The sequence below is a fragment of the Canis lupus genome, chromosome 14 (assembly GCF_011100685.1).
Source record: "Canis lupus familiaris isolate Mischka breed German Shepherd chromosome 14, alternate assembly UU_Cfam_GSD_1.0, whole genome shotgun sequence".
NCBI classification, from domain to species: domain Eukaryota; kingdom Metazoa; phylum Chordata; class Mammalia; order Carnivora; family Canidae; genus Canis; species Canis lupus.
The window spans coordinates 8,597,518-8,618,156 of NC_049235.1; the positions used below are offsets into that span (position 1 = coordinate 8,597,518).

The 20,639-nt window shown below is 48.0% G+C and overlaps 2 protein-coding genes across 2 annotated transcripts; one reads left to right on the forward strand and one right to left on the reverse strand.

Annotated features, from left to right (window-relative positions):
• Nucleotides 1-779: 779 nt before the first annotated feature.
• ARF5 (ADP ribosylation factor 5) lies at nt 780-3,910 on the reverse strand. The gene is made up of 6 exons (XM_038556625.1): nt 3,738-3,910; nt 3,132-3,212; nt 2,670-2,779; nt 2,013-2,084; nt 1,360-1,485; nt 780-1,257 (listed from the first exon to the last, which is right to left on the reverse strand). The coding sequence occupies exons 1-6, from the start codon at nt 3,802-3,804 to the stop codon at nt 1,171-1,173; spliced, it is 543 nt and encodes a 180-aa protein (XP_038412553.1). The 5' UTR covers nt 3,805-3,910; the 3' UTR covers nt 780-1,170.
• A 2,938-nt stretch (nt 3,911-6,848) lies between these two features.
• Nucleotides 6,849-12,098, forward strand: GCC1 (GRIP and coiled-coil domain containing 1). Its single transcript, XM_038556613.1, has 2 exons — nt 6,849-8,288; nt 9,202-12,098. The coding sequence occupies exons 1-2, from the start codon at nt 7,257-7,259 to the stop codon at nt 10,495-10,497; spliced, it is 2,328 nt and encodes a 775-aa protein (XP_038412541.1). The 5' UTR covers nt 6,849-7,256; the 3' UTR covers nt 10,498-12,098.
• Nucleotides 12,099-20,639: the final 8,541 nt, after the last annotated feature.

Consider the following 20,639-nt stretch of genomic DNA (forward strand, 5'->3'; position numbering starts at 1 on the left):
ATGGAGAAAATCAGTCCAGAACCTAGAGAAATTGACATGAAAGGAGAAAGGCAAGAAGAAATAATGGTGGTGATGGTAGGTTTTAAGCTTTGCTGGGATTCAAAGAATGGATAGTGTGAACCACACTTGGACAATAGCCCACCCTCCTGGTTCCATACATACATTTTCCTAGGCCTCCGTGGTGGGGGTGTGGTAGTACAGGGCAGGGGTGTCTTCCCAGGTAGGAGGTCCAGTGCACAGTGAGGAGCTTTCACCCCCAAGGATTAAAAGGGTCCTACCAATGTTTTATAAAATAAGGCTAAGAGACTACTAGTGACACAATCACCAGTGTAATTTTAAAGATTCAGATTCTTGGGCTTCAGACCAGTCCTTATGAATCATATTTCTTGAAGTACACCTCAGGACCGTATTTTTAATAAATATTCCCCCTCCTCCTCCATATTAATGTTCATAGTAATCATTAAGAACCACTGCTCTAAGTAGCTAGGAGATAGAGAGGAACAGAATGTATGGGATTTACAGATTCACGAAGGTAGAGCCTGTTTACTCTCAACAAAGCTCCCCTGGAATTGGGGAGGGAATGTGGTACCTGAGGTACTTGTACCCTCGAGAATAAGGAGGGTGAAGCTGAGCTATATGAAGGCAGCAGTGTGTCCGCAGGCACGCTGGTGGGAGGGTTGGCGCCTACAGCCTTAGCTGCTTTGAGTCTCCCCCATATCATATTGTCTCTTTGTACCCAACAACACCCCCCCCCCCATTCTAGGCTACAGACAACACTGTGTAGAAACCACAGCAAATTTATTACTCAATATCCATCATAGCACCACCCGGAGCCCTCACCTCCCCTCCCCACCTGGCCCCAAGGGTACACCCAAAATGGAAAAAACAAAAGTAAACCCAGATCCCTGCTCCTCCTCTGGAAGAAAGGGCCTCAGCCCTGGAAGTCCCTTCCACAGTCCGAGCAGGCAGGAGAGCAGACCCCTCCGTGCCCGGAGAGTGAGACTCCAGGCTCAGATGACAGAGACAACATGCAGGCAGGAGCAGGAGCAGAGGCCTGTGTCTGTGGGAGAGGAGTGGGAGGGAAGGGCACCGCCTGAGGAGTCCGGGAATCTGGTTGTCCCGGGGATGCACGCGGGAGCTTCCGGGCAGCAGGGGCCGGCCCCTGGTTGGTTAGCGCTTTGACAGCTCATGGGACAGCCAGTCGAGCCCATCATACAAGCCTGTGCCTTGGGTGGCACAGGTGGCCTGAACATACCACTGCGGGGAAAAGGAAAGAATGATCAGCAGCAAGGAAGAAAAGGGGATGCCCTGACTTCCCGCCCCAGCCTGTGGCTCCCTTGGGAGAGGGAGCACCCTCACCGTGCGGCTGCGCAAATGCTGCAGCCCCAGCTTGTCGGTCAGCTCGCTCACAGGCATGGCGTTGGGCATGTCCTGCTTGTTGGCAAACACCAGCAGCACCGCATCCCGCAGCTCATCCTCCTGCAGCTGAGGGAGGTGAAGGGGATGGAGTCTGGAGTCCTAGCGGAGTCTCCAGGCTTCCTCTTCCCCACTGTGTAGGGGAGCACCCTTTCCTACCTCCTACCAGATTTGTGGGAAAAAAAAAAAGTAATACTGCGTAGTCTACTGCTGAACACAAGACAGAGTCATAAATCAGCTTGGAGCCATTTGGACTTATATCCAGAAAGACCCTTTTTCTAATGACTTGCCCTAGTCAAAATGACATTTCCAAATGGGAAAACAAGAATGTAAGATGATATTTCTCTCCACCACATATAATTCCTCCTTTCCCCACCAACTTCTCAGATATGAAGACATGAAAATTCAAGGAAAAAGTCAGTCATATGCCTTTCACCCAACTCAAATTCAAAACAGGGTGAGATACTCCTTGTGTCTGCATCCACAAAGGGAGACATTCAAAGCCTGTAAGCTATTTCCTGACTTTCATGTTAGCACAGAGATCTCAGAGATCTGTCTCCAACGAGGGCTCAGCAACCAGGGCTCTGGGTGCTCACCATCTTCTGGAGTTCATCAGCAGATTCCTGGACCCGCTCTCGGTCATTACTGTCCACTACGAAGATGAGGCCCTGGGTGGGAAGGAAGAAAAGACAAGCAATCACTCTCACCTGGGACATAGCCTAGTCTGGCTCTTTCTCTTTTCCCCATCTTTGTGTCTAAACCTTCTCATCTAGTAAATTTTCACTAAGGTTCTGCAGACATGCTGGCACAAACTGGCGACACCCTGCGAAGGATACAGACTCTGCCCTCAGGCAAGCAGTGTAGCTAGAAGAAGTGCAAGGGAACAGGGAAAGATGAGACCAGAGCTAAATGAGGCAGCATGAGTGCACCCAGCTGGCTCAGTCAGTAGAGCATACAACTCTTGATCTCGGAGTTGTGAGTTCAAGGCCCACATTGGGTGAAAGCTTACTTTAAAAATAAATAAATAAACGAGGCCACATGGCCTCAGATCCCTGCTTCTCAGGAGATGCATAAGGTGGCTAAGTCTCAGAAGACTATGGCCATTTCTGAAGGATGAATAGAAGCAAGCCTACAGATGAGAACAGAAGGAGGTTAAGGTTTTTTTTTTTTTTTCCTGGCTTGGGGGCCTATGCCAACATCTTGGTTTGGAGCTCTAACACCTTTTCTCTGGGGGTTGGGGAGCCCCACCCCACCTGAGTGTTCTGGAAGTAGTGCCGCCACAGAGGCCGAATCTTGTCCTGGCCTCCCACGTCCCAGACTGTGAAACAAATGTTCTTGTATTCTACTGTTTCCACATTGAAGCCTGGAGATAATGGGGAAAAAATATGAGAACAAAGTCCTGAAAGAAAGGAACTCATTAAATCTGGGTGGATTCATCAGAGACATATAAAACCAGAAGGCAACGACGAAGTCCCATGGGAACAGAACCGCAGAGGACCGGCAGTCCACAGACCAGGCGGGGCTAGGTCACATTCACCCTGCCTCGGCACCATCCAGCAACTAAAGGTAACTGTGACCCACTTCTCAGGTGGCAGTGTCTGGTGTCAGGGTCAGCTCACTGCACGGAGATAAGGGCCTCAGGCAGAATGGGGAGCAGCCCCTGAGGCGGCCTCCCATCAGCCTCCCGCTCCTCCCCGCCTCGCCTCAGAACTCACCTATGGTGGGGATGGTGGTGACAATCTCCCCCAACTTCAGTTTGTACAGAATTGTGGTCTTGCCAGCTGCATCCAAGCCAACTGCAACGGAGAGGGGCATAGGGATGGAGACGGGAGCGAGGGAGCCCTCTAGAGATCAGGGAAGGGGAGAGGCCAGGACAGCTGATGGAGACTGGGGCGGAGAGCCCTAGCGCCTGCAGGTGCGCGCTGTCCTCCACCTTCGAGGCCTTGAGAGCAGTCTGGGTGGTGAGCACCAACTCGTGCCCCGAAGCGGGCGAGAGGCGGGAGAGGGGTAGGGGTAAGGGGTCGAGGAGGAGGGCTGCGCTCCTCTTAAAAGTCGTCTCCAAGGGCGGAATCCTCCCTTCTTACCAGCCTGGCTGGGGCGGAGGGAGCTTCACCCCACCCAGGCCCGCAGCTCCCGGGCTCAGGCCCCGGGGTCGGCGCTGCAGATCGCGACCCGCCCGAGAGCAGTGACCGCAGGGGGGTTAGGCGGCGGGTGACTCGGGTTCAGAGACCCGGCTGAGCTGGGCTCGGAGGGACGCGGGGGCGGGAGGGCTGCGCGGGGGCCGACGCTCCGGTCCGGGCCGCGCGCTTGATCTGCCTCACCCATGAGGATCCGCATCTGCTTCTTCCCGAAGATCCGCGAAAAGAGCGCGGACACGGTGAGGCCCATGGCGGGGCCCGGGGGAGGGGGTGCGGGCTCGGACGCGGGGTGCGGGCTGGAACCGGCCGGCCGCTGGGGGATGGGGCGCAGCAGCAGGAGGAGGAGGCTCCGCCGCCGCCTCCGCGCGTCCCGGCCCGCCCTACGTCATCGCGGCCCCGCCCCCGGCCGGGCCCCGCCCCCGCCCCGCCCCTTCCCCGCCCCCAGGCTCCCGCTCGGGCTAAATCTGAAGCTCAGCGAGTCTCCGCTTGCTCGCCGCGTCCCGCGCAGGCTTAAAGAGGGGAAGGGTCTGGGTTTCCCCTCGTTTCTCGAGGGCCGGCAGATCTGTGGCTGCTTCACCGGCAGCCCGAGCGGGGCCGAGGAAAGTTTACAATGCTCCCCAACGGCCCCTGACCCTCAGCTTAAGTGGCCGGCCTCTCGGGCTTTGGTTTGTCGCGTCCAGCCCACCCTGCTTTCTGGTTTAGTTAGCTCTAGCGAACTAGCACCATCCACTGTATGCACCACCCTCCTAGGGGAGCGGAAGCTCTGTGATGCGTCTTAGTCTGCTTTGGCCCCTCAGCGCCCAGAGAGGGGCTTTGAGCGTTGCAGGTAGTTCAAGTGACTGTAGAATCTCGAGAGGAGTGAGAAAGAGAGGTGGTGGAAAAAGGGTGTCCAAGCGCTAGCTGGCCTTCTTGGTTTTGCAATCAGCATGTTGTCCTGCATGCTGGACAACAACGCCTTTGCGTCGATGGCCCCGGGCACAATGCTTTTCAGTAGATCCAGGCAGCTTTTCTGAAGCTTCTTCACTTTGCCAGAGACCTGGGAACCCGGATTTTTAATGCACACCTATCCAGGAATTTATGAAACTCTTGTGGCTTTAGACTCAAAGTGCTTCGTAAGTAATTTTCCCACTCAGCAACCAAGGGGGAAATAGCAAGACAGGAATTAATTTAAATTGTGTCTATGGTTGAGAGTGGGTCAGTGCCAGGCACCTAATATATGCTCAATAAATACAGTACTTGCTGGTTTGAATGGACTAATAGGCTGCTCAGTGGAGCAAGGACAAGCAATTTGAAACTGGATTGCCAGGAGGCTTCTAGGATCAATTGCTTAGGGACTGGACATGGTGAGGGGAGCTGAGAGTCAGAGAACCTTTATTCATTCAGTCACTCAACAAATATTGAATGCCCACTATGGACCATTGTTCCAGGTCTCAGTCAAATCTCAGTTCTGTCCCCACCCACCCCCTCTTTTGGAGGGTTTAGCTTCAATCCTCACAACTCATTTATTTTCTACAGAAGGAAACTAATATCTGCCCTATCTAATGAGGTTATGGTGAAGATTAAAATGATAATATATCTGTATGTCTGTATGGTGCAGCTGGATGTTATCTGGGCCACTAAGAAACTAATTAGGTCTGAATAGACCTCCAGGGTCTGCCCCATCCTGACCTGAAAAGTCTGTAAAGAGAACAGACTCTGGGCACTAGGTATGAGTGAGTCCATGACTTTCCTTTACTCTTCAGCCATAGACTTGCGTTCCTAAGAAGGCTTTTTACAAGGTTGAAGAGTGCATTTAAAAGAGTCTCGATATAATAACTAGTGACCGAGTCAGGTCAGTTCTACAGCTTTTTTAGCTCTTTTAATTAGCTTCTTCCTTTGCCCTATTGTCATTGCCCTATTTCATTACCATATCCTCTTCCTTAGGACAAAAATAGTGTCCTTACCAGTCGGCTGCCCCTTGGTATCTTCAACCTGTCATACAAGTCTGGATGATGCCACTCAAGATTAAAATTGTTTAGTGTCTTCTTAGCACCCAAGATAAAATCGAAAGGCCTTAATTTGTCTCCACCTATTGTGCCAGCCCCATCTGTTGCCACCTCCTTCACATACCCTAAGCTACTGCCATGAAATGATTCTCAATGCTTCCTGGGTAAACCAGCCTCTCTGATGCTGTAGGAGTCTGTTGCAATCTTTCCCCTCTACCAGGAATGCTTGTTTCCCTCATCTTTAGTTAGATGGACAATTGCTACTCATGCTTCAAATCCCTGAGTATTTTCCCTGAGAACATTCTCTGCCTCCCCTAGACAGGCCGCCCTCCTCTTCACTTCCATGTCACTTTGAAAATCCCCATACATACTGGTATCAGAGCAGGACTTGTGTTTGTAACACTAGATAGAAGAAGCACCTTGAGGACAGGACCTTATCTCTTCAGAGTGGTCACCTGGAGCAGCACTTGGTGAGAGTTAGACACATATAGGTAGAATTCCTAGTTGTGTGACCTTGGGCATGTTATTTAACCTGTGTCTCATGTTTCCATCCACTGAGCAGAATAACTCCAAGGGCTTAATATCAAAACTCTCGTGAAGGTCCTGGAATACAGTTGGCACATACGATGAGGGTCATGGCCATAGGGTGCTCTCTACAGATATTTGTTGAATCAACTCAGCAGAACTCAGGAAAGGTGCTAATAATTTTTTTAAAGATTATTATTTTTAAAACTTACTTATTCATGAGAGACACACGGGGCGGGGGGCGGGGGGGGGGGAGGGGAGAGGCAGAGACACAGGCAGAGGGAGAAGCAGGCTCCATGCCTCCATGCCTCCCTTCAGGGAGCCCGACGTGGGACTCGATCCCCAGACCCCAGCATCACGTCCTGGGCTGAAGGCGGCGCTAAACCGCTGAGCCACCCGGGCTGCCCAATGTGCTAATAATTTTTATACTATATACCTAATAGGTGCCAAAACTGTCCTATCAAGGCTTACAGTTTTCGTGGTCTAAGTGGGAGTCTTACTTGTTGATCTTTAGCGACAGAGCTAAATGTGGGGAAGCGTCGCTCATCCGGGTGTTTGAGGAGGACCCAGCGTGACGCTGCGCACTGCTCCTCGCTCATCGGAGCCCGAGGGTGGGCTCAGGCGCCCCCACCATACCATTATCACTCCGGAATCCGGGCTTGGTGGTCCGGCGCTCGCAGCCGCTCTGAGCTCTGAACAGGCCGCCTCCCACCCACCGGCCGAAGTAACTCCACCCGCCACGCGCCCCCTGGGGGGCGGGGCCAGCTGCGTCACGTGTCGTCACTTCCAGCGGACCCGGAAGCGCCGTTCTCTGGCAACTGCGGTTAGGAAGTGGGGATGGGATTGCGCTCCGTTTAAACTCTTGGCCGGCCGTGGGCTGAGGGCCGGCCGGGACTGCTGTGGCCTGGGCGAGCGCGGAGCGTGGGGCGGCTTCTGGGACAGTACAGGCGACCTCCGCCGTGTGCTCCTGGAGCCCGCGTCGCCCCGCCTCTAGGATCGGACCCGCCCCCGCCCTCGGTGCCTGGGACCCCGCGGGCGCTTCTGCCCGGCTGCCCAGCGCTCTGCATCCGGTCTCCGACAGCGGGGAGGAGCGGGTGTGCGGCTTCGGGGACATTCCGTCCCTGTCGTTTACTGCCCCCGCCAAGGTCTCCGCGGGCCTCTTCTGACTGACGTCGAGCAACCCGTCCTGAACATGGAGAAGTTTGGCATGAATTTCGGGGGCGGACCGAGCAAGAAGGACCTGCTGGAGACCATTGAGACGCAGAAGAAGCAGCTCCTGCAGTACCAGGCACGTCTCAAGGATGTGGTCCGCGCCTATAAAAGTCTACTGAAAGAGAAGGAGGCTCTAGAGGCCAGCATTAAGGTGCTGTCGGTGTCCCACGAGGCGGATGTGGGCCTCACAGGCGTCCAGCCTCCAGGCCTCTCTTTCCCTGACTCTGCGGATGACCGATGCTCCACTCACAGCGAAGATAGCACTGGGACAGCCACGAGCTTGGATACTGCGGCCAGTCTCACCAGCACCAAGGGTGAGTTTGGGGTAGAGGATGACAGGCTGGCTCGTGGCCCACCACCTCCAAAGTCCGAAGAAGCCAGCGGATCAGAGAGTGGCGTTAGCAGTAGCAGTGGAGATGGAGCATCTGGGGGTGGAGAAGTGGACAAACGGCTGCACCAGCTGAAGACTCAGTTGGCTACTTTGACCAGCTCTTTGGCTACAGTCACCCAGGAGAAGTCTCGCATGGAAGCTTCTTACCTGGCTGACAAGAAGAAGATGAAACAGGACTTAGAGGATACCAGTAAAAAGGCAGAGGAGGAGAGGGGCCGTCTGGAGGGAGAATTGAAGGGGCTGCAGGAGCAGATAGCAGAAACCAAAGCCCGACTTATCACCCAGCAGCATGATCGGGCCCAAGAGCAGAGTGACCATGCTGTGATGCTTCGTGAGCTCCAGAAACTGCTGCAGGAGGAGAGGACTCAGCGCCAGGACTTGGAGCTTCGGCTGGAAGAGACCCGAGAGGTCCTGGCGGGGCGGGCATATGCAGCCGGTCAGATGGAAGGGTTTGAACTGCAGACCAAGCAGCTGACCCGTGAGGTGGAGGACTTGAAAGGTGAGCTACAAGCTCTTCGAGAAGAGAAGAATCGGCCAGACCCTCGGCTGCAGGAGCTTCAGGAAGAGGCCGCTTGCCTTAAGAGCCATTTCCAGGCTCAGTTGCAGCAGGAAATGAGAAAGGTAATTATTGTCATGTCCTTCAAACATTAGTCATTTAGCCTGAAGTGGAAAACATTAGGGTTTTTTCTCCTTTGGTAATTAGAATTAAGTGGCTGCACTGTTGATTTTTGATGCTATTCAGAGTGTTGCACTGGGAAATATGGGAAATCCTGGAAAATCTGTTCCGTGGGGTGTTGACAGTATCCACAGAATGCACTTCCAACAGGATGTGGACTCTATTAGTGTAAGGCTGGTTTGGAGCCAGACGCCTCTGAACTTCTGGGCAGTGGCATCTTACCAGCTGTGCTCTGTGGAGCATTAGAGTGGCAGCTGTGCGGTGAAAGGAGTGTGTATGCCTACGGGTGTATGTATTATTTAGGTAGTGGTATATGCCTGGGGGATCAGGAGGTGCAAAAGGAATCTTCTCAGAAGTACCCTCTTATAATTGCTTCTCAACAGTTTGCCTGTTTAGGAAAGATGTGCTATTTTACAGTGCTCCTTTCAGTGTGGAGAGAGATCCAACTGAGTTGTGAACTTCTGAGAATATTGGGAGAGGAAAAGAATGTCATGTGATTTCTTAGTAGGATTTGGGGAAACATGATAAAGATAATACGCTTCGAAAAAAAAAAAAAAGATAATACGCTTCGTATGTGAGCCTTGTTTATGGTAGGAGAAACTGAAGCACTAAAGCAGAACAACAGATTTACAGAGGTTCTTAATATTGTTTGGTATAACGTACCTCTGGGAGCAGAACCCAAACGGGTTATAGGAACTTTCGTTAGTATCCAGATCAATAGAAAAATCCCCAGTTTCCATTCTTTTTAGGTCATCCCAATCCCATGACCCTTTTGCTCCCCTCTCCTGCTTTCTCAGTTTGCTATAGGCATTTGTGGCTTTTTGGGGATGCATTTCCATCTGTTCCTTTGTTTTACAGACAGCCCTTGCAGAAGATCAACTGCGGCAGCAATCTGAGGTAGAAGAGCAGAGAGTGGCGGCCCTGGAGAATCAAATATCTGAGGTGTCTGAATTACTGGGCACCTATGAGAAAGCCAAGCAGAAGGACCAGCTGGCCATCCAGAAGCTAAAGGAGCGTATTCTGCAGCTGGATCTGGAGAACAAGACACTGGCTCTGGCAGCCTCCAGCCGGTCCCCTCTAGATAGCCATGGAGAAGAGTCCAGTCTGGATGTCAATGTCCTGAAGGATAAGATGGAGAAGCTGAAGAGGTTGCTGCAGGTGGCAGCCAGGAAAAGCCAGGTGACCCTGGATGTGGAGAAGCTCTGTGACCTGGAGATCATGCCCAGCTCAGAGGCTGCTGACGGGGAGAAGGCTTCCGTGCTCTACTACCAACAGGAGCTGAAGCAGCTAAAGGAGGAGTTTGAGAGGTACAAGATGAGGGCCCAGGTGGTCCTCAAGAGCAAGAACACCAAAGACGGTAATCTGGCCAAGGAGCTGGAGGAGGCCCAGGAACAGCTTGCAGAACTGAAGGAGAAGTATATCTCATTGCGGCTATCCTGCGAGGAGCTCGAGCGCCAGCACCAGCAGGAGGCTGAGGACTGGAAGCAGGAGCTGGCCCGGCTGCAGCATCTCCACCGGCAGGAGCTAGAGCGGAGCCAGCTGGACTTCAGGGACCGCACGCTGAAACTCGAAGAAGAGCTGCACAAGCAGCGGGATCGGGCCCTGGCTGTGCTGGCTGAGAAGGACTTGGAGCTGGAGCAGCTGCGCTCTGCAGCCTTGTCCTCTGGGCTGCCAGGGCGCAGAAGCCCCGTGGGGGGCGGGGGGCCCGGAGAGCTTGCCGATGTGTCTGCCCCAGATAGCCTGACGCAGGCACTGCAGCTGGCTGCAGCCAACGAGCCCACGTTCTTCCTGTATGCGGAGCAGCTGGCCCGCAAGGAGGTGGAGATCACATCACTGAGGAAGCAGAAACACAGGCTGGAGGTGGAGGTGCATCAGCTGCAGGATCGGCTGCTGGAGGAGGGGGAGCGGCACCGTGAGCGGGTCGGAGCCCTACAGAGCCACATTGAGAAGAATATCAGGGACCAGAGCAGGGAGGGAGCCAACCTGGAGTACCTCAAAAACATCATCTACCGCTTCCTGACCCTGCCCGACACCCTGGGCCGCCGGCAGACGCTCACAGCCATCCTGACCATCTTGCATTTCAGTCCCGAGGAGAAACAAGTGATCATGCGGCTTCCAACTGGTAGTAGCTGGTGGCCTTCTGGCAAGAGATGATACCCTTTTCACTAACTCCCGACATTGCTGTGCCTCCTGTGTGGGAAGGGACAGACTCTGTTTCTACTGCCTCTTCTATTACATTATCAATTTTTTTCTTCACTGTGTTGAACTGGGAGAGTCTTTAATGTGGGGTGGGATTTTCTGCCAAACGCCATTAAGGCCACATTGTCCTTGGGCCCTAGAAATACTGGAAATGTCCCCAAGATTTCCTCGGGTGGTGTGCTTGTGAGGGGGACAGGGTGGCGAGATGAAGACTGGGAGGTGCCAAAGTTGGGGAAGTGGTGGGAATCTTTTAAAATAAGACTTTCTGTTTTAGTATTATGCTCCTAGCCCAGAACCAGGAGTAAATGTGACTCCAAAGGGAGTTCAGTTATTTCTAAACCCCCACAAGGACCAGCTGTTTACTCCCCATCTCATCATAGTCCAAGTCTGGTCCACTGCTGCCCCAATTTTCTGGGGACATAAATCCAGGCTGGAGAGAGGGACCAAGAAGTTTGAAATAGTGACAGATTGTCTGCTGTTGTCCACAGATTTTTCCATTCTGGAACTGGGAAGCTTGGTCTAGTTGGGGCTAGGTATGGCCTGGTCGGTCTGGACAAAACACACCACTGTGTCCATCCTGTAGAAGGCTCTGAGCACCACGTCCGTCTTAGGCATTTCCTGAGTAACCTGCTTTTCGCCCTGGATAGGGTTATCGGAGGCCTCTTGCATTTGACCCTGCCTTCACCTGTCTGCCTCAGGTTGGCCTGAGACTGTGAGTGAATGATTTTGCTAGCTTTCCTCTGTGTTGAACTTCCATTAAGAAAAAAATCCTGGCTTCTTATAGAGAGGGGTCCGATTGGGAAACTGATCCTGTCTGGATACAGAGAATTACCTCAGAGATTTACAGCCTCCTCACCATCCCCCCCACCCCTCAGCTGTTTCTGTGGCTTTGTAGGGACAGAGAAGAGGAGGAAGATTTGCTGATTGCAGATTGCTGTGACCCTCCCAAGAGAGTGGTGGAAGTTTAGGAGGAGCTGGGGTGCTAGCTGACCCGTGAATAGCATTCTGGCTAAATCTCCAGTCCCTGCAAGCCAGGGTATTCATGGGTTGCTGTCACCAGGGTGTTTTGCCAACTCCTTTAGGGGGTAATAGAGTTTCAGTACACAATCCTCGTCTTCCCCACATGTGTTACTACAAATTTTCCTCCTTTCTGTTTTTATTTTTTTTTTAATGTTTGGTCTTGTGAAAGTAGATTTGATCTGCGCATAAAGAAAGGGGACCTCAGGCAATCTGGAAAGAAGGGACTCAAGAAAGTTCGGTTGAGACAGTATCAGTTCCTCTATTCTATCCTTTCCCTCATCTGCTCTTGCTGGCATAGAGATCTTTGGACCCTAAAGACCAATGCTTTACCACTGACTGGACTAACATGTATCTTTCTGTTATTTCATCATAGAAATCTGATTTGTGTAGGTTTGGGATAGCAGAAGACTTTGCTTACATGTTCTAATTGGGAGGCTGGGTACCTTGGACTGTCTACAAACAGCAGACTTAATGAAGCAGATGTGATGTGTTCAAATGATAACAGATCATGGAATCATTAAATCTGAACAACCTGACCTCTATGCTTTCTTAATGAGATGCACACATACATACACACGCATACACACAGAATGTGAATATAAATGGTGAATAAAAAGGATGGAGATAATATATTAATCCATGAGTTTGAGGGGCACCTGGGTGGCTCAGTGGGTTAAACATCTGATTTTAGCTCAAGTTGTGATCTCAGTGTCTTGAGGTTGGAGCTCTGCATCCGGCTCTGTGCTCAGTGGGGAGTTTGCTTGTTCATCTTCTTTGCCCCCTTCCCCTTGCTCATGTTCTCTCCCTATCTCTCTTAAGTAAAAATTTTTTAAAGCTTTTATTTATTTATTCATGAGAAACACAGAGACACAGGGAGAGGGAGAAGCAGGCTTCTTGCAGGGAGCCCAATGTGGGACTCCATCCTAGGACCCTGGGATCACGCCCTGAGCCACCCAGGTGTCCCAAGTAAATAAAATCTTAAAAAGAAATCCATGAGCTTGAATCTAGAGAGGAATGTCTCAATACTTTACCTCAATTACAAAACAAATTTTTCAGCCTGGAATTACGTGTGTGTGTTTGTGCTACAAGGCTGTAAATAAGCAGCTACACTAGAAAAAGCTTTCTCCTAGGTTTGGTGAATGGGCTTGAAACTTAAGTAATTGCTGCTTGAAACTTTAGAAATAATCAGCGTATTGAATGCTTTATTATGCTTCAAATCATGGTTCACAGTATCCTAGAAAAATTTCTGAGTATTTCAAACTAAACTAAAATCATAATCATTTAATTGTCTTAATTAACCCGATCCCCTCAAATGTAGCATATATTTTTATTGTTATTTCTAGGTGGTTTTGGACAGCACAGAAAGATCCATAGTCATAGCTGTTTTCCTAGGACTAATCAATCATTCCTATGCTTTTTATTTTTGAGAAGACACCACAGGGGCAAAGAAGCAAGTCAAGTTCTGATAAATAATTGTTTAAGTACTGATATTTATAAGCCCATGACTACTCCCTACTGAAGTGGAAAAGGCATGGTCCCTTCCTACCTTTCAGAAGAACACAAGTTCTTTGTCTCCCCACATTTTCCTCCCAAATATGTTTTCCAGTTGCCTGACTGGTTTTCCAGTGCTACTGCATACTCTGAGAAAGGAAAGGGAGAGAGAGGAAAAGAATTGGAATCAGATACAGAGAAAAATAAGTTTTCCCCTGGCCTTATATCGGACAGTACATGAGGTGTGTCACTAAAGGAATGAGACAACTTTATTTATTACCACACAAATTGGGAGGATTGCTGAGAACAGATGCAGGGAGAAGGGGGCAGGAAGGCAAGTTGATTATTCTAAGGGCTCTCAGCTTTCCTCCTCCTCTCTCCTCTCTTGTTGGGGATCTCCTCTCTGGGGAGCAGATAGCCATATAATTATGCCCCAGATGTAAATCCCCATCTGTTACCCAGAACTCTAGGGCTCTTGGCCTTGTCTTGAGAAGCTGCCACTACAGGGTTGTGTTTGGTAACTTGCCAAGTGTACCAGCACCGTGTCAAGCCATTCACACCCATTATATCATTTACTCCACATACATGTTGCTATCCTCCCATTTTTACAGATGAAGAGAGGGTGGTTGAGATGTTAAATTTGCCCAAGGTCACATAACTGGAAATGTCTGAAACAGGTTTGGCTACCCAACACCTGCTCAATCTGGGTGTCCTTTCTTAGGACTTGTGAGGGTCAGGGCCTATCTCCACAGGTGACTTCAGGGATGGAGAGATGGATCGCTAGGTTGAACTGGGTTGGTTCAAATGGGGAGAAGGTCTCCAGCCATAAATTGCAGTCAAGCAATGTTGCTACGCTGTAGAGTTAAACAGGCGACATTGGTTCCTTATAAAGAGCCCTAAAGCTGTCCTCTCCCCCAGGTTCTAGATGACTGCTAATTTTTAGGACTTGGATCACTAACAAAACAAAAGGAGGGCTGGGTATCAACTATTGCTGTTGTGGTTCCAACTATGACCTCTAGTAAGGAAGGAAAACAGCTTGGGGAATTAAAAATAGAACACTAATGAATGGGTCACTAATCTTCAGTTCCTTTTACTTCCTCCCCCTCTGTCTTTCCATGCTTCTCTAGGCAGCCTGGTTACCCCAGGTTGATGGTTTTGGAGCAAGGAACTAGGTTCACACATTCTGGGTTGAAATCTCAATCCAATCTCCTGTCAGTTCTGTGACCTTAACAAATTAATATTACTTAAGTTTCTTATAATGGGGGTAATACCACCTATTTCAGGGTTCTGTCCTCATCTTAAAGAAAAACTAAGTATATAAAGAACCAGGGAGATCCCTGGATGGCGCAGCGGTTTGGCGACTGCCTTTGGCCCAGGGCGCGATCCTGGAGACCCGGGATCGAATCCCACGTCGGGCTCCCAGTGCATGGAGCCTGCTTCTCCCTCTGCCTATGTCTCTGCCTCTCTCTCTCTCTCTCTGTGTGTGACTATCATAAATAAATAAATAAAATTAAAAAAAAAAAAAAGAACCAGCCCAGTACCCAAAACAAAGTCGGTGCCAAGCACCCAGAGTGTTTAGGTGGCAGAATGGGGGTTAGACTGAGCTCTCTGGATTTAAGTCCAGTGTTTCTTAGCCACAAATCTTGCTGTAAGCAAAAAGTAGAAATAACAATGGTCTTTTGGGGTAGTCCGGGTGGCTCAGTGGTTTAGCCCCACCTTCAGCCTAGGTCCTGATCCTGGAGACCCGGGATTCGAGTCCCACGTCAGGCTCCCCGCATGGAGCCTGCTTCTCCCTCTGCCTGTGTCTCTGCCTCTCTCTCTCTCTCTCTCTCTCTCTCTCTCTGTCTCTCATGAATAAATCAATAAAATCTTAAAACAAAAAACAAAAAAAGCAATGGCCTTTTGTGGAGTGCCTGCTAGGAAGCAGACTGCTCACATTTCCCCTACATTATTTTATTTACTTATCATACCAATCTTGTGAAGTGTATCTATTTTGCAAAGGAGGACATGGAGGCTTGGCAAAATGAGACGAATTGCCAAAGGCCCAGGGCTGGTAATGGCAGAATTGGAATGCAAACATGTTTATCTGAGGCCGTGCTGTCCCCCGTCAAAATATTTTGGAGGTTAGTATTTACAGTAGGGTCCCTTGTCTTTATCTTAATTCAGCAGCTATCAGGTGTCTGAAAATACAGCTTCAGTCTAGACAGTATCACAGACCCTTCCTGGGGATCCTATCCTGGCAGCTTGCATACTCCACTGGCCTATCTGCCCAGCATGTGGCTTTAGTCAGCTGAGTTGCGATTGGAAGGCGTCTGGAGGCCAAGCTTGTTCATGTTGGGTTTGCAGGCCTTCGCTGGGTCACCTGGTCAGTTTCCATTTCCTGAAACTGGGATCCTCCACACCATTCTCTCTACCTCAAGGTCCTTCCCCCAGTGCCATCCCAGCCTGGATGCTCCTGCCCTTTCACGCTTGGCTGGAATGTCACTTCCTCCATGCTGATTTCTCTGATACTTAGCCATGTGCAGTGCTTCCTTCTCTGAGGTCCCTTGCGATTTTTTTTCATACTGACCTTGGGTACAGTGATTTCCTGTACTTTATTATTATTTTTTTTAGGGAGGGAGTTGTGGCGCGGGTGCAGAGGGTGAGGGAGAGAGGGCTCCCTAGCAGGCCCTGCACTGAGTGCGGAGTCCTAGGCAGGCTCGATCTCATGACCTGAGCAAAAACCAAGAGTTGGACACTTAACTGACTATGCTGTCGGGTGCCCCTCTTGTATTTTTATTTTTAAACTTACTTCTCTGTGTCTTTGACTAGCCTGTAAATTCCTCAATGTCATGCCCCATGCCTTATTCATCTTTGTACTATTAGGACTTCTCATTCCTGGCACTTACTGAGTGCTTAATACAGAGCTGACTGGATGGAAAAGAGGCTGAAAATACCAGTCTCATAGGATTCTATAACCTCGTCCACCATCTGCATTCCAATTTGTCAATTAACCCAATAATATTCTTCATAGAATTTTTCTTCGTCTTGTAAAGGATCTTGTTAAGGATCACATATTGCATTTAGTTGCTTTATCTCTTTAGTCTTCTTTAATCTAGGATAGTTCCTCACCTTTTCATTATCTTTTACAACAGAGGCATTTTTAGATAATACAGCTCCCTGCCTCCCCTTAATAGAAATTTCTTTATGATTCGATGGCTGGTTATACATTCCCTGCCAGCATATTATACAAGTGATGTGATCTCAGAATATCACATCTAGAGGCAAATTGTATCCATTTGTCCTTCATTGATGATATTGATTGTGGTGCCCACACAGATATCTGATTTCTTCACTATGTAGTTAATATTTTCTGCCTTGCTACCAATAAGCAATCTATGGGGAGATGCCTTAAGTCCCTGCAGATATCCTGCTCCTTATCAAAGCTTCCCTTCTAAATTTAGTATCAACCAATGATAATCCAATCATTACTCTATTGGCTGTGATGGTTGCAAAATGGTTTTCAACTCTAGCATTTATCTTTTGGTCTTTGATATTTTCTAAGCAAGAGCCTTGCCTTCTCCGTTGTTTATTTAACAGTTTATTTATCTATTTATTATTAGTATGAACTGATGGATTCCTATTTTTCCACAGTTTATAATTCACTATTTTACTTAATTATTTTAACTCAAATTTCCTCAGATTTGGTCAAAGTCCCTTCAAACTCCCATATTCTTGTGTCATTCCCCCATCATTTCTGGCAAAAAATGTGTTTCTGGCTCATCTTCTGAGTTCTATACCCCAGTCATGAAATCAATTATTTCTCTGGGGATCCTTGGTTCCTATTAGTGGAGACTGGTATTAGAAACCAATATCTGGGAGTGATGGAAGTTCATTGTTACTGGGGTATCTTTGCTTTTAGGTAGGCAGACTTGGGAAATGTATGCATATAATGTATATACATAGACACACGTACACATGTGGCTATACACATATGCAATACACACTTTATACATCATGAGCTCACACTGATATCTCTAATTCCGATCCATTTCCACACAGTGTTTTTGCATTATCCATCCATTCCATACTTGTGTTTCTTCTACAGCAAGAACCCTAGGATGGATCCTGTAATGTTTCATTAATATTATATGTTTCATTGACATTTAGAAAACAGGCAGAGTGAAATAGGCACAAGGAGACAGACAAGAACAACCAGAAAAGGAGGAGAAAGCCAGTGGAGGGATGTCAGAGAATTCAAGGTAGACTGAGTTTCATTATGGAAATATGGAAAACAGTGGCTGAGCTATACAGCGGAATACATGTGAATGTTAAAAAGCCATTTCAAATCCTGTTGGAAAATCATTTAAAACCTGACAGGGCTGAGGGCACCTGGATGGTGCAGTCAGTTGAGCATCTGACTCATGCTTTCGGCTCAGGTCATGATCTCTGGGTCATGGGATTGAGCCCTGCAACAGGCTCCATGCTCAGTGCAGAATCTGCCTGAGACCCTTTCCCTCTCCCTCTGTCTTTGTGCTCACCATCTCTCTCTCTCTCTCTCTCTCTCTCTCTGTCTCTCTCCCTCTCTCTCTCAAATAAATAAATCTTTTTTAAAAAACATAAAATTAAAAATTTAAAATCAAGGTGTCCACAGGGCTCTATTCCATTCTGGAGGCTGGAGGGAGGAGCCATTTCCTTGCCTCTTCCAGCTTCTAGAGGCTGTCTGCGTTCTTTTTCCCATGGTCCCCTTCCTCCATTTTCAAAACCAGAGATGTGACATTGCTGTGTACCTTTCTCCCAGAGTCACACCTTCCTCTAACTCTTCTGCCTCCCTTCTTGCACTCTTACAGACCCCATGATTACATTAGGTCATTGGGATAATCCAGGATCATCTCTCTATTTTAATTCCCCTTTACCATATAACCTAACAGGTTCTAGAAATTAGGACATGAACATCTGTGGTGGACATTATTCTGCCTACCACAGTATATATTTGGTAAATATTTTACGTGGAAAGAATTTTAGCGAGCAGAAATGGAAAATGAAAATTCTCTCTAACTTCTTGGTAATAAAAGCTTCCAGTACTACTGGAATATTCCTAGCGATATTCTTTTTCATGGGAAACCAGCAACACCTAGTGTCTCTTCAAATAAATTTCAACAGAAAACATAAAGTGTTCCGTAATTAAAAAGATAGAAGGTACAGCTCAGTTCCTGATGGCAGAGGAAAGAAATTCTCACCATTCATAGTGGAAGAAGACTGATGATTCTCTCTTCTATCTGTTCTCTCTCTCTTTTTTTTTTTTTTGACATAATGTTTTCAAGGTTCATCCATAGCTCTTCTATCTGTTCTTTAGACCTAGTTGTGTTCCCCATATCCATGCATATATCCAGAAGTATTTAAATTAATTCTGCTTGGGCATGACACAATAATGGGCTCTGTGACAGAAGAAGAAAGATAAGACAAAAAAAAAAAAAAGATAAGAACATGATTTCCATTTTCAAATTGCCTTCAGTCTTATTGAGCAGACAAGACACACTGTGGGAATTAAAGCATATATATGTACCCATTTATAAAATACTAGAGATTTAATGGCCAAGGATACCAGTTATAATGAGGCTTAATTGTGCATATATCAAAACCCAAAAGAACACTGGCTTCAATAGCAGAGAAATTCATTTATTGTTCTTGTGAAAGAGTTTGTGTAGTCATTGGAAGCCCTTCAAAAAGTTAAACGTAGAGTTATATAGGACTCAGAAGTTACACTCCAAAGTTTATATCCAAGAGAATTGAAAACACACTTCCATACAAAAACTTGTATATTAATGTCTCTTAATACAGATAATAGCCACAAAGTGGAAACAACCCAAATGCCTGCCGTCTGATGAATGGATAAGCAAAATGTCGTATAATCCACACAATGGAATATTATTCAACCATAAAAAGGAAGGAAGTACTGATGCACGCTACAGCATGGAAGAACTTGAAAAACATTATGCTAAGTGAAAGAAGTCAGACACAAAGGCCACATGTTGCATGATTCCATGTGTATGAAATGTCCAGGACACATACATTTATAGAGACAGAGAGTAGATTAGTCATTGCTAGGGGCTGGGGAGCAGGAAGGGAAGAATGGAAGTGACAGCTAAGCACAAGGTTTATGTTGGAGGTGATGTTCTGGAATTAGTAATGGTTGAACAGCTTTGTGCATATGCTAAAAACTCCATCAGCTGTTGAATTGTACACTTTAAGTGGGTAAATTGTTTTATATGTGAATTGTATCTCAATAAAGTTACTAAAAGCATGCTAGGAGGGCTAGGGAGGCAAAATGAGTGATGAATAATTAGAGGACATGGAGAAGAGATTGGAAAAGTTTCTCCCATTAGTTGTTTGCTCCCCACCCCCCCAGTTCCTTCTCTAGGCCTCAGAGTGGTTGCCCCTTTCTTTCCCATGTATTAGATCTCCTTCCTACAAATAGGAGGATATTTACTATGAGAGGCTGACCTGGCCCTCGTCAGGGAGAGAGCTGGCTTTTCTGGGCCCTATGGAGATAAAATAGAGAATGTGCTGATGGACACAGAATGGAATAGGGTTCACTCTCCGTATCCTGATGGTGTCCCCATGTGGGAGGCACTTCTGGTTCAAGGGAGTATATGTCCTTGAGAGTCCTTGGCCCTGATGGCACAGGGGAGGAGCTCTGTGAGCCTGATAGATCACTGTTGGCCACTATGTGACTGACTGGAGGAGGATGAATCTTAAGGATGCCTGTGTCCCTAATCTCCACGGGGGGAATGTGAACTAGCAGTGCCTGTCTGCACTCCCTGGCTGACCCTGCTTTGGGCCCTCAGGACATTTGTCCTCCCTCCAGTCCCCAGTGATAGAGAGTTCCTCATTAACACATATTTTGGAATCCTCTTAACAGCCCTGTGGCTTTATTCTTGATCTGTCTCTTATTTCTCTTCTTGTGCTGTACAAACCAAGTATTCCTTCCTGCCTGCTTGCTTGCTTGCTTTTTCTCTTTTGGAGTTGTCACACACAAAGAAACTTTCATTTGTAGCAAATAAGGAGGTCACAGGGAATAACTGCCAAAGCCATGACTCCTCAAGTACTATTTCTGACATCACTGTAAGAGTTATCTCACTTGTTCTAATAGGCCTTTGTCAACAGTGCAGATTGGATTAGACTTCATGTGTTACCTTGAGTGACTCATGTCTGTCCCTATGACCTTTCTCCCCATATTCATAGATCCCAGGAGTCTAGGTAGTGTGGAGATGGATAGAGATTAGCCTGAGATGGAGGAACTATCGTAAAAGATAGAGTCCCAATGGTCACAGCCAGAAGTGCAAGGAGACATGATGACTAAAAGTAGCATGGTATCCAGGATGGGACCCTAGGACAGAAAAATGACATTAGGTAAAAACTAGAAAATAGGAATCAAGTATAGACCTTGGTTAATAATCATGTATTGATACTGCTTTATTAATTGGGACGAATATGCCATAATGTTAAGATGTTCATCATAGGGAAAACTGAGTTTGAGGTATGTGGAAACTCTCTATATTGTCTTTGAAAATTCTCTGTAAATCTAAAATTATTCTAAAATTAAG

Coding starts and splice junctions, on each gene's coding strand:
- ARF5 (XM_038556625.1), bottom strand. CDS start 3,804: ATGGGCCTCACCGTGTCCGCGCTCTTTTCGCGGATCTTCGGGAAGAAG. Junction 3,213..3,737: donor GCAGATGCGGATCCTCATGG/GTGAGGCAGATC, acceptor TCTCCGTTGCAG/TTGGCTTGGATGCAGCTGGC. Junction 1,486..2,012: donor CTGATGAACTCCAGAAGATG/GTGAGCACCCAG, acceptor CACCTCCCTCAG/CTGCAGGAGGATGAGCTGCG.
- GCC1 (XM_038556613.1), top strand. CDS start 7,257: ATGGAGAAGTTTGGCATGAATTTCGGGGGCGGACCGAGCAAGAAGGAC. Junction 8,289..9,201: donor TGCAGCAGGAAATGAGAAAG/GTAATTATTGTC, acceptor TTTGTTTTACAG/ACAGCCCTTGCAGAAGATCA.